The sequence below is a fragment of the Tupaia chinensis genome, unplaced genomic scaffold (assembly GCF_000334495.1).
Source record: "Tupaia chinensis unplaced genomic scaffold, TupChi_1.0 Scaffold145093_1, whole genome shotgun sequence".
In the NCBI taxonomy this organism is placed as follows: domain Eukaryota; kingdom Metazoa; phylum Chordata; class Mammalia; order Scandentia; family Tupaiidae; genus Tupaia; species Tupaia belangeri.
This window is the reverse complement of record NW_006204954.1, coordinates 1,538,541-1,552,042: the sequence shown is the minus strand read 5'-3', so window position 1 is coordinate 1,552,042 and position 13,502 is coordinate 1,538,541. Positions and strand designations below refer to the sequence as shown.

The 13,502-nt window shown below is 37.3% G+C and overlaps 1 protein-coding gene across 2 annotated transcripts in view; it reads right to left on the bottom strand.

The window, feature by feature from the left end:
• The window catches only part of CERT1 (ceramide transporter 1), a 145,896-nt gene that overhangs the window by 57,255 nt on the left and 75,139 nt on the right, over positions 1–13,502 (bottom strand). For both annotated transcript variants that reach the window (XM_006167785.3, XM_006167784.3), the window contains 2 exons: positions 3,098–3,205; positions 2,166–2,304 (listed from right to left, as the gene is read on the bottom strand). In XM_006167785.3, the coding sequence (XP_006167847.1) occupies positions 2,166–2,304; positions 3,098–3,205 (247 nt within the window). The remainder of the gene's footprint in view (positions 1–2,165; positions 2,305–3,097; positions 3,206–13,502) is intronic.

The window sequence follows — 13,502 nt, the reverse complement described above, 5'->3', positions numbered from 1 at the left end:
GAGTGCAGAGAGTACACACAAGCAACCGAGTTAAAAAGGTCAGGGGAAGAACTTTCTTGAAAGGATTTCAGGGAGTAGCACTTGCAGCTGAAATGGGGGGCAAGGATAGTATCTATTTCCAAAATATCTACTGAAAAACTTCACAGTTCATAGGGAATTGGTTGAAGAACTCGGAAAAGCCCCGCCTTGTAGTGAGGAAAAATGGAAATACATTTTTGGAAGGTTCTGATAATCCAGATTAATGGTATAAAACTACTTCAAGGTAGACCGTGGTAGGTTAAATACAAAAACTATAAATTAGCCACTGAAATAATAAAAATGAAGAGTTATAGCTAAGAAGCCAACAAAGGAGACAAAATGAAGTTAAATACAAATACTTAGTCCAGAAGGCAGAAAAAGGGACAAAAGGGCTAGCAGGTGGTGTGGTGATTAAAGCACTGGACTCCTACATGGCCAGTCATGGTTTGAGTTCCAGAGGCTTGAAAATCACAGCAGGTGCATGTGCATGTGTGCTCGAAATCCTGAGAGAAGAATGGAGAAGGGATTGTGGCATGGCCATACCCCTTATGGGGTGATTTCTCATTTTCCTTGTCTTTGCCTCTCTCCAGTCAGTGCATGCACTCTATGGAAAAAAAAAAAAAGAAAGAAGAACAAAAAAAAACTAAAAAAAAAAAAAATCTTAAAAAAAGAAATAAAAAAAGAACAAATAATAGAGAAGACAAAAATAATCTGATCTCAGATGAGATAAGAAAAAAAAGAAATGTCAAGCAACTTAGTTGTCATGGGAATGAACTGAAGTACCATTTAGTAAAACTGCTGAAATAGTTTATTTTTGCCTTCACAGTAAATTAAGAAAAAACCCTGAAGAACAGATGTTGACACTAGCAGAATCTTTAGCACTAACCTCACATTAAAAATTAACAGGAAGATCATACCTTCCTTTTAAATAAAAACTCACTAAAAGTAATTTTAAAATATATAGGTAGCCCCATTATTGATTACTCCTTATAAGCAAAGGGAAGAGGGAAGCAAGAAGGAAGGAGAGAAAAACAACGAAAGAGAGAAAGAAGAGTGAGGGAAGAAAGAGGAAGATGAGTGGAGCAGAGTAGGAAAAACAGATCGACAGGTCCCAGATCTGGAATATTTAACATAGAGGTGGCTTTAGTAGACTCATCATTGGCTAGTTTAATAGACAAAATAACTTGAAATGCTACAAGTTATCAAGATAACAGCTGCTACTTTTTTTTTTTTTTTTAGAGAGATTTTTTTGCTATAGGGTGCATATGCTCACCAGAAAGACAGAGATAGAAAGTGAGAAATGAACCTTCAGGGAGGATGGCCACACCCAATCCCTTCTCCTCCATTCTCCTCTAGGGACTTTGGGCACACATGCACATGTGCCTAGCATGAGTTTTATTTTTTTAAAAAAAGAATTGTGTAATTTTATTTATTCATTCATTTATTTAAATTTGATCACACACACACACACACACACACACACACACACACACACAGAAGGAAAGTGAGGAAGCAAGCCACCAGGTCTAGGACTCGAACTGTGATCAACTATGTGGGAATGTCCAGCACCTTAACCAGCATGCTACCCACCAGCCTCCCTGGCATGAGTTTTAAGCCTCCTGGACAGGAGTTGAACCATAGTCGACGATGTGGGAATCCAGCCATATAACCATTACACTATTTGCTGGTCCCTTGATACCATTTTTTTTTTTTTGATACCATTTTTTTAAAGAATTATTTTAACTTTATTTATTTCAATTTGACCAGAGAAGGACAGAGTGAGAGAGAGAAAGACGGAAAATGAGAAAGCAAGTCGTCTGTTCTGGGACTCGAACTGTGGTTGGCCATGTGGGACTCTAGTGCCTTTAATCACCATGCTACCTGCCAGCACTCAGATACCATTTTTTAATTAACAAAAGAATATCATTCAAAAGTCTTCAATGACATCTGGCACAGATGACTGAAAGTGATTTAATATGTTACTAAAAAGTACCCAAGGTACATGGACACTAATACCTATTGCACTGAGAGTTTGCAGCAAAATCCACTATAATTACCTTCACCAAGTAAAGATATTACCCTTTAAGATCAAGAGGCTTTAAATCTATTCATTCTCCAAATAAAAATAGTGGAAAAGCTTAATTAACCTTTATCCCTTTGAAGTTCATCTTTAGAGACAGCATCAGCACAAGCATCAAAGAATTTCTGTAGAGTATCAACTTGTCTACATAGGATATCTCTAAAGGTTTCCATTTCAGCCAATTTCTCACGTAAACTGTGGCCTTTCTGCAAAACACAAAGGAAATATGTACATCAAGTGAAAAAAACCTGGACTTCAATTGGTCCTATGGAATTTTATTACCTTTGAGGATCTGCACCTAATCACTGAGAGCATGTTCAATGTAAGACTTCCAGGAGTAGGCTTGAAACTGACTAGTCTGGTGGCTTGATAATAATAAGTATGCAGGAATAAGAAAGCAATACTGTGCTAGTATGATAGTCAATAATTTGACATTTGGCATCGTGGAGAAAAATTGTGAAAACTTTGAAAAGGGAAAAATATGACTGGTGTCTTTTCAAGAAAAGTAAGTGTCATCTATGGGATTACATAGAAGTTTTTGTCTTTTACTACATTTGAGTTATTTTATAACTCTTTAAGTAGAAAATTTAGCAATGTAAACCATAGAGATTTAAGTGAATTTTGTCTGTGCAGAGGGACTGATTATTAATCTGTGGATACTGACCAATTATGTGTATATCAGCCATTTCATTTCAGTATTCTTCAGATTCTTTGAATCAACTTTTAGGATTTATTTTACCTCATTAATTAATGAATTAACAAAATAAAATCTTAGACATGTGTACATTTTATGAGTCATTTTACCCCTTAAAAGTTATTCTATAGAATAACAACTTGTTATAGAATGTAACTGATTATTAATATAATTGGATATAATTTTAAATAAATCATATTGTAGAAAAGTTCTCCCCAAGAACTACCAAATAAGGTTCTGTTCATGACATCCAATACTAAACTCAATTTATGTTGCCATAATTTAAAGCATTCATAATAGCAAACCTTGAATGATGAGGTGGATGTTGCAGAATAGCCACTTGCTCCAGACACCAATGACACCATTGAGCCATGTCGACGCAAGCTGGATTCGGATCCATATCCAGATTCAGTCTAAAAAGAAAGTAAACTAACATGAAAAAATAATTTAAATAAAAAATACTTAAAACAAGAGGTTTCCTATAAATTAACAAGATTATTTTAACAATAATTAGCAGCTTGCACTCACATAAGAAATAGTGTTGACCCGCTAACATAGCAATGCCTTCCAATTCCCAATTGTTATTTAATTAGAAATGTATTAAATACCTATTTTGTGCTGGGCTGATGAGTTAAAAGAATGTTTAATAATAGGAAAACTACCTAAAGTAGTCAAATGCATAGAAACAGGTGGTTACTAAGGGCTGGGAGAGGAAAAATGAGAGTTAGTATTTAATACAGTTTCAAACTGGAAAAAATAAAAAAGTTTTTGAGATGGATAGTGGTGAGGGTTGAACAACAGTGCGAATGTACTTAATGCCATAGAAACACACAATGAAAGGTAGTTAAAATGGTACATTTTACAGTATATCTATACCACAATGTAAAATAAGGACAGGATAATGCCCCCCTCAAAAAAAAGCAAGAAAATCTACAGTACTATTTCTTTATAGATGAATCATTCATCCTGGCACAGCCCAAACGCCACTGCCACAACACTTTTACTTTTACGCCATGCAGTTCATCTCTGTATTCTCATTTTCAACATATCACATCAATTACAACAGTTTACATTTTGTAGTTACAAATGAACTTGGATATTTCTAGAAGCATACTAGGTTTTTATCATTTTTTTGTAGCCACAACAGTTCATGACACACAAAGTTTCCATCTTGCCAGTTTGCTGTCATCAAACTATGGATGATTTTGAGACATAATTAAACTCAATACCATGATAATACTTCCATTTTGATGGGCATTTTTGAGAGCATCTATTTTTATATTTCACTTTCCCTAATACAAATGCAGTATTAATAACAGGCCAAAGAACTGAACATTTTAAAGAAAATTATTTTAAGAACCTAATACCAAGGATTTTAGATCTCTGATTACTTTCTACTACTACTTTTTATTTTTGTTAAGACAGGTGATGTGGTAGTTAGGGTGGCTGAATCCTACATGCCAACTATGCCATTTGAGTCCCAGACCTGGTATCTTTTTTTTTGGAGAGGTTTTTAGCTATAGGGCGTGTGCGCTCGCCAGAAACACAGAGAGAGACGAGAGACAGAAAGTGAGAAATCACCCCCCAGGGGGGATGGCCACGCCGCAGTCCCTTCTCCTCCATTCTCCTCTTGGGATCTTGGGCATGCACGCACACGCACCTGGCGAGAGTTTAAGCCACCGGGTCCAGGATGTGAACTGTGGTTGACTATGTGGGAGTCCAGTGACATAGCCATTACGCTAACTGCTGGCCCCCCAGACCTGGTATCTTGAAAGGCATACTGGGGGCATGTGAATGTATGCCCCAAATCCCAAGACGAGAATGGAGAAGACGGAACTGTGGTGTGGTCATCCCTTCTAGCGGGTGATTTTTTTCTCTCTGTCCTCCCATCCCTGGAGAGCACACAAACCGTATACAAAATTAGGAAAAAAAAAAAAAAAGACAGGGATTCATCATAATCATCCTCTTGCTTTAGCTTTCTATCTGGGACTATAGGAGCATGCCATCATGTCTAGCTCTTCTTTCTCACAGGGTCTTGGTATTTATGTTTAATAGCTTTTCTTTATTTTAATGGGGGAAAAAACCTAGTTATTTTTTTCTTTTAATACTTAAGAGATTAGTACTAAAAACAAAATCAAAAGCTGCATTGTATATCATTTTAACACTAGTTACTACACTTGAGAGATTAAATAGTATGGTATCAAACCTATGGCAGCAATTAGAAATTGGGACTAGCAGATGGCATAATGGTTACCTTGCTGGACTCCCACATGGCCGACTGAGGTTCAAGTCCCAGACCTAGTAGTGGGAAACTCAGCTGGACACATTTGCATGCATGCCCAAAATCCCCAGAGAAGAGGTGAGAAGGGATTGCGGCATGGCCATCTATTTTTTATGGTGAGCACACGTGTCCTAGAGCAAAAAATCTCTCTCTGAAAAAAAAAAGTTTTATTAAGTTGTCAGGAAAATCATGATGTATTTTTTTATGCAAAAATGCATCATGACTTTTCTGACAATTCAACAGGTTACTTGATTTTCAAGATTAGGATTAGGCGTGATACTACAAAGCTCTGAAATGCTGGAAACCATACACAAGATTAGGGTTCGGTTCCTGTACATACACATGTGCTGTAATCCTAGCTGGCTGTAGACTGAAGGTGTCCTAAGGGGAAGGGTTGTGGCATGAAATCCTATTGAGGGTGTTTATCTTTGTCTATCTTTCTCACATGAAAGAAAATTAAAGAAAAATATTAGAAAATACTACAATTATACTGTATAATAGAAAATAATCCCACATATTTTATATTCTCTGTGCTCCAAACTCCTGAAAACCCATTACATTTCTTACATAGCTATTGATTTGTCTGTGAAATTATTCTAATAGGAACACATTCTTTTGGGTATGAAAACACTAAGCTTCTATACTGACTTAATTAGTAAATAAAAATTTGATAATCTTGTTTTACTATAAATGATATGAAGAGTCATTCAAATCATTTTTCTAATTCAGTAATGCTCCATTTATCTTAAACTTATTTTCCCAAGAACTGAGAGCTTCTGGAGTGGCAACAAATCAAAGAACAAACTAGCCATTTTGAAGAAAGGAAGAAAGGACAGAAAAAACTAAGCAGACATTAATTTTTAAGAATAGCTGTAGGAGGACCAGCAGGTGGTGTGGTAGTTAAGGCCCTGGAATATCCCACACGACTGACCATGGTTCAAGTTCCAGACCTGGTGGCTTTCTCACTTTCCTTCTCTGTCTGTCTCTCTCTGGCCAAATTAAATAAATAAATGAATAAGTAAAAAGTAAATAAATAATTCTTTAAAAAAGAAAGAATAGCTGTAGGGAGCAAAGATTATGATTAACACTAAGAAGGAAAGGAAAGGTGTGCTTATTCACTGAAGTTGAATTGAAAACAAAACTATTAAATTCATTAACTTTAAATTCACTGAAGGTTGCAGGGAACCAGCAGTTAACGTACTGGCTATGTCGCTGGACTCCCACGTAGTCGACCATGGTTTGCGTCCCGGACCTGGTGGCTTAAAACTCACGCCAGGTGCATGTGCGTGCATGCCTAAGATCCCGAGAGGAGAATGGAGGAGAAGGGATTGTGGCATGGCCATCCCCCTGGGGGTTGATTTCTCACTTTCTGTCTCTCTGTGTCTTTCTAGCGAGTGTACACGTCCTATAGCAAAAACCTCTCCCCTTCCCCAGGAATTACATACTTCATAAGCTTATTCAAATGAAAGAAAAATATGGGTGGGCCCATAGCATGGTGGTTAAGGAAAGCATATCCCAAATGGTTGACCATGGTTCAAATCCCAGCCCCAGAGACTTAAACAAAAAATGTGAGGTGCATGTGCATGTGCACGTGTGCTCCAAATCTTGACACGATAGAGAAATGGAGGAGAGGGGGTTGGGGCATGATGATGCTCCACTGTTGGGTCCTTTCTCTCTCTCTGGTGAGCACACATGCCCTTTAGCAACTTAAAAACTGTTTAGAAAAAGAAAGAGAAAAATGAAACAAAAAAAAAAGAGTAATAAGAAAAGAACAGTAAAGATTAGAAGTGGTAGTAACAATGGCAAGGAATAGGAAAGAGGAACAATTTCCTGAAGGTATAACTGTTGACAGTCTCAGTACTTGAGCTGACTTGCTCCACCTCTATCCAGCATCAGCAATAACAAGATGTGGTGTGGAAAAAGGCAGAGAGGAGGAGGGAAAGGGAAATCTGTAACTAAAACAGCAAAACAGTTCATGAAATAGACATTTGACAAAGAAAATAAAAATTAATCCATATGAAAGCAAAAGCCTCTTAAAATTTTAACTTTTAGCACATACCAGTCATTAAAAACCATTGCACTTTAGTAATGCTTGCTTATAAACATTCTGCATGTAAGAAGTACTGTAATATTCTTAACTCTGAATTCAGTTGTATATAAATTTAAGATTAGATTGAATTAAACTTCTTCTGCAACACATAAACAACTCCAAATCTTAGAGCAAAGCAATGTCCTAATGAGGAAGTACAATAAATATCTAAGAAAACTAATAAGAGGGTAAAGTATGATCTTACTATACATAATCTATTATATGTAAATTATACCCAAAGAATAATAATTGAAAAGAATAAAAAAAATTAATCTGAGACAAAAGAGAGCAGGCAAGGGTACAGTGAGGGCATGACTAGAAAGCGATATGAAAACATTTTGGAGTGTAAATTACATTTGTCTAGGGTCAGCAGGTGGCATGGAAGTTAAAGCACCTAGATCCTACATGGCTGATTCCACAGTTCAAGTTCTAGACTGGGCAGCTTGAAAATCATGCCTGCTGCATGCGTGTATGAACAAAATTCCAAGAAGAGAAAGGAGGAGAAGGGAGTGCAGTGTGGCCATCCCCCTCTCCCTCCCAAGGGGGATGATTTATCTTATCACCTCTCTCTCTGCCTCTGTCTCTTTCTGGCGAGCGCATAAACCTTATAGAAAAATAATAAATAAATAAATAACCCCCCAAAACTGTACAATTAATAAGTACATTTTAAGACTACTAAATGTGGAGCGGGACCAGCAGTTAGCGTAATGGCTATGTTGCTAAACTCCCACGTAGTCGACCGCGCAGTTCGAGTCCCGGACCCGATGGCTTAAACTCACACAGGGCGCATATGCGTGCGTGCCCAAGATCCCGAGAGGAGAATGGAGGAGAAGGGATTGTGGCGTGGCCATCCCCCCCCCCTCGTGGGGGGGTTGATTTCTTGCTTTCTGTCGCTCTGTCTCTCTCTGTCTTTCTGGAGAGCGCATGTGCCCTATAGCAAAAACCTCTCAAAAAAAAAAAAAAATGTGGGGCCAGCAACATGGTGGCTAAAGCTTTCACACGGCTGACTGTGGTTCAAGCCCTAGACCTGTTACCTTGAAAATCATGTCAGGCATGTGCCCCAAATCCTGGGAAGAGAATGGAAGAGAAACAACTGTGAAGAGGCCATCCCCTCTGGGGGTGATTTCTCACTTTCCCTCTCACTGTCTCTCTCTCTCTGGCAAGTGTGCACGTCCTACGGCAACAACCAAAACAAACAAAAAGACTACAAAATGTACCCTAATAAAACTGATAGAGAAAAAGAAAATACTTGTTTCAATAGAACAGAATTAGATAAAAAGGGAATTCTAATTATAGCAGTCAGTCACAAAAATGAAAGATTCTTGTCAAACAGTGAAGCAGAGTGCTTAGGTCCTTTACCTTTGGTTTTCGTCATGTATCTTTTGACAATAATGTTAACTTCGCATGTATAGTATTTTTATATTTTAACTACAATACAGATTTGGTAATGCTTTCATTTGATTTATTAACTATAGAGGACTGCAATTAAAAATTTGTCATGGATCAAAAATAAGTTATTTACGTGTTATTAATTTCTAAACAAATTAATATGAACTGTCCATTTAAATACAATATTATCCCCTTTAATTCAAAGTCCACATTTTATAATACTAAAAACATTTTGAACATTTACTTGAAAAACACTCAAAACCCAACAATTTGATATTTAAATCTAAACAACTTTGCCATCTTCATTTACTTGCTCATATCAATGAATTTTAAATTGAACAATTAAAAACTATTTGGGAGGGAGGGAGTAGCAGGTTGCACAATGGTTAAGGCACTGGACTCCCACATGGCTGACCAAGGTTTGAGTCCCATATCTGATGGCTTGCTTTCCCTCTCTCTCTCTGTCTTGTTGGTCAAATTTTTAAATTTAATGATAATAAGTAAAATAATTTAGAAAAGAAGAAAGACAGAAAGAAAAGAAAAGAAAGAAAGAAAAAGAAAATTACTTCCTGCTTGTCTGTGTGTGTGTGTGCCCAAAAATCCCAAGAGGAAAATGGAGGCGAAAGACTGTGGAGTGGCCACCCCCTGCCGGGGGGGGGGGGTGTCATTTCTCACTTTCCCTCTTTCTGTCTTTAATTCTTTCCAGTATGTGACCTATGGCAAAAACCAAATAAAGGAAGGAAGGAAGGAAGGGATAGAGAGAAGGAAAGAAAGAGAAAGAAAGAAAGAAAGAAAGAAAGAAAGAAAGAAAGAAAGAAAGAAAGAAAGTTTTAGAAAGAAAGAAAGAAAGAAAGAGAGAGAGAATAGATAAGAAAAGAAGAGAAAGAAAATGAAGGAAGGATGGAAGGAAGGAAGAAAGAAGAAAGAAACTGACACAAAATACAATAGTTCCCCCATCTGCAGTTTGGTTTCCACGGTTTCAGTTACCTGAAGTCAACAGCAGTCTGAAAATATTAAATACATATTAAATGGAAATTGCAGAAATAAACAATTCCTAAGTTTCAAATTGTGTGCTCTTCTGAGTAGCATAATAAAATCTCATGATGTACGGGCTCTATCCTTCCTTAGATGAGAACCATTCCTTTATCCAATGTATTTAGTCTATAATATCTGCCCCCAAGTCACTTATAAGTTGAAAAAAACATGTAGTACAGAGGTCTTCTGCATCGGTGAGTTTCCTATCGTGATTTCAACCAATTGTGAATAGAACATTTAACACTGTGGCTGATGTGTACTCTAACAGGCCTGTAATGGCTGTGTCTGTACTGAATACATACAGACTTTTTTCCTTGTCATTATTCCATAAACAGTGTAACAATTTACATAGCATTTATATTGTATTAGGTATTATAACTAATCCAGAAATGATTTAAGGAATATGAGAGGATACATGTAGGTTATATGCAAATATTGTGACATTTTATGTAAAACAAACAAACAAACAAAAAACTTGAGTATCTGTGGATTTTAGTATCAACAGGGGGTCCTGGAACCAATCTCCTGTGGCTACTAAGAGATAAATGAATGTAGAGTTTGGCACCATCTGAGATTACACACATCTATGGGATTGTGGCATGGCCATTTTCTTGGGGGGTGGGAGGGACTTTCTTATTCTTCTCTTCTGTCTGTCACTCTCTCTCTCCAGCGAGTGCATATGCCCTATAGCAAATTTAAATAAATAAATAAATTCTATTATAACTCATAAAAATTACAGAAAATATACTCATGGATCCCAATTCCATTGTTATTCAATTTAAATAATGAACATTTATCACTCTACTCTAGTAAGTGCAAGTCTATAAATAGAAGTAATGTGAGGTTTTTTTTTTTTTTTTTTTGGAGAGGTTTTTTGCTATAGGGCGCGTGCGCTCGCCAGACAGAGACATAGAGACAGAAAGCGAGAAATCACCCCTCAGGGGGGATGGCCACGCCGCAGTCCCTTCTCCTCCATTCTCCTCTCGGGATCTTGGGCACACACGCACACGCGCCTGGCGTGAGTTTTAAGCCACCGGGTCTGGGACACAAACTGCGGTCGACTACGTGGGAGTCCAGTGACATAGCCATTACGCTAACTGCTGGTTCCCAGTAATGTGAGTTTTAACAAATACATGTATAATGACCAACCCCCACTGGAAGGTGCTTTCTTCCTGCCATGTACACCCTCTGGCATTTAAAAAAATAAAAAAAGTAGCCAGTATGCCTTTAAAGTATTATCCTCATTTTTTTGTTTAAAAACTATTTATCCTGGAAATATCTGTAAATGTGCCAATCATGCATGGCCTCATGCTGGCTTTTTTCTTAATCCCACTCTTGAACAAGAAAAAAGTCAAATTCATTCACAACCTCTAATCACCAATTCATATTTTTTAAAAACCCTAATTCTATCAAAAATTAATAATATGGAACTCAAACAGTTACTAGAGGAATATTTTCCCCTTTCTATATATCTACTTTATGATCCCTTGTATAAACTGCTTTGTGGAAAAAAATATTAAAATTCTTCATCCTAAATTTGCAAGTACTTGTAAACTATAAAGTAGTACTCCCCTTACCCACAGGGCATCCATTCCAACACTCTCAGTGGATGCCTGAAACCATGGTCAGTACTGAACCTTGTATATGTTATATCTTTTTTTAAACACATAAATACCTATGATAAAGTTTAATTTATAAATTAGGCATGGTAAGAGACTGGCAATAATAACTCAGAATGTTGATAAAACAGAATTGTAGCAATCTACTATAATGACTGTGGCCTCTCTTTCTCTCAAAAATACCTTACTGTGTTGTACTTGCCTATTTTCACCCTGCAGTTGACCATGGGTAACAGATTACAGAAAGTGAAACCATAAACAAGGGAACAACTGCATTCTTGGGCATGCCTTACATAAACATAAAATGCCGTTTTGGTTCAATGAAACACTAATTGAAAATGCCTTACATAAAACAAGGTTTAGCTACTTCTAAATCCCACAGTAATGAGAACCACACCTTTGTTATATTAAAATTCTCCTATTTAAAAAAAAAAAAGAAAAAGTAAAAAAGAGGGAGCTACTTTTTGGCCACTAGAGGGGGTTAGGAACATTTTTCAAATAGTAATACTATACTGGGAAAGAGATACAAAGGTTACTATTGGTCAAAATACAATAGTAACCTTTAGATTAATTACTTTATACATGCCTTTACCCTGTGTCTTAACTTTCTGAGGATATTTAAAAGCATTATAAATGAAATCATATGGTTAAAGTTATGAATTTAATAAAATACTATAAACTGATTTTAAAAGAAAACTTGCTTGGGACCATCTCATACCATAATGATTATGTCGCTATGATCCCATGTAGTCAACCATGGTTTGAGTCCTAGGCCCGGCGACTTAAAACTCATGCCGGGCATAAATAAAATTAAAAAACAAACAAGCTAACAAAAAATGAAAAACAACAACAAAAAACCCCTCATGCTGGGGATGTGTGTGTGCATGCCCAAAATCCCAAGGGGAAAATGGAGAAGGGATTGTGGCATGCCCACTGCCATGGGGGGTGAATTTTGCTTCCTGTTTATTTCTCTCCATCTCTCTGGTGAGCACATGCACCCTATGACAAAAAATGTCTCTTTGAAAAAAAGAAAGAAAGAAGGAAAGAAGGAAGAAAGGAAGGAAGGAAGGAAAGAAAGAAAACTTGCTTAAAATAACAGCTAAATTTGATAGCTTGTTTTAATTATGTCAGAGATAAACTTTTTAAATAAGAATTATTTATCTTATTTATTTTTATTTAATTTGCTACAGGGCGCATGTGCTCACAGAAGAGAGAGAGAGAGAGAGAGAGAGAATGCGAGCCACTAGATCTGGGACTCAGACTCAATCACAGTAGATCCTGTGGGAGTTCAGTGCCACCTGCTGGCCTTCGGGAAATAAACTTTTATATTATCATTTTGTACAGTCTGTTCATTCATCCATCTACACTATATAAAAGGAGGTTAAAAAAAAGGTAGGCTTTTAAAATATTTGTCCAAGGGCATGTACACTTGCCAGAGAGACAGAGAGGGAGGGGAAAAGCACTCTCCAATGAGGTGTAGTCACACTGAATACCTTCTCCATTTTTTTCATTCTGTCAGGATTTTGATCACTGTATGCATACATACCAGGTGTATTATTCAGGGCTGCTAGATCTGGGATTCAAATCACAAAGCTGGCCATGTGGAATCTAGCTCCATTAACCACTAATAATAGAGCCAGCCCAGCTATTATTATTATTATTATTATTTTTTTTTTTTAAATTAGCACCTGCCTTTTGAAAAGGTTATTTTTCCTAATAACTCTAATAACAAGCACAGAATTTAAGTAACGTCCTCATGGTGTCTAAAATTACTTGGGACCAGCAGTTAGCGTAATGGCTATGTTGCTGGACTCCCATGTAGTCGACCACGGTTCATCCCGGACCCGGTGTCTTGAAACTCACGCCAGCGCGTGTGCGTGTGTACCCAAGATCCTGAGAGGAGAATGGAGGAGAAGGGATTGCGGCGTGGCCATCCCCCCTGGGGGGTGATTTCTTGCTTTCTGTCTCTCTGTCTCTCTCTGTCTGGTGAGCGCATGCGCCCTATAGCGAAAACCTCTCCCCCCCCCCAAAAAAAAGAAAAAATTGCCTAGTTATCTGTGACATAATTTCTCTACCTCTGCCCCTCAGCCAAACTACACTGTCTCTCTCCATTTTAATTATGAGAAGAGAAAATAAAAAGATGAAATATTAACATAAGAACAATGGAGCATTTTCCTGAGATCAAAATTCTGAAACCCATGGGACCAGCAGTTAGCATAATGGTTATGTCGCTGGACTCCCATGTAGTCGACCACGGTTCGCGTCCTGGACCCAGCGGCTATGACTCTATTCAGGCG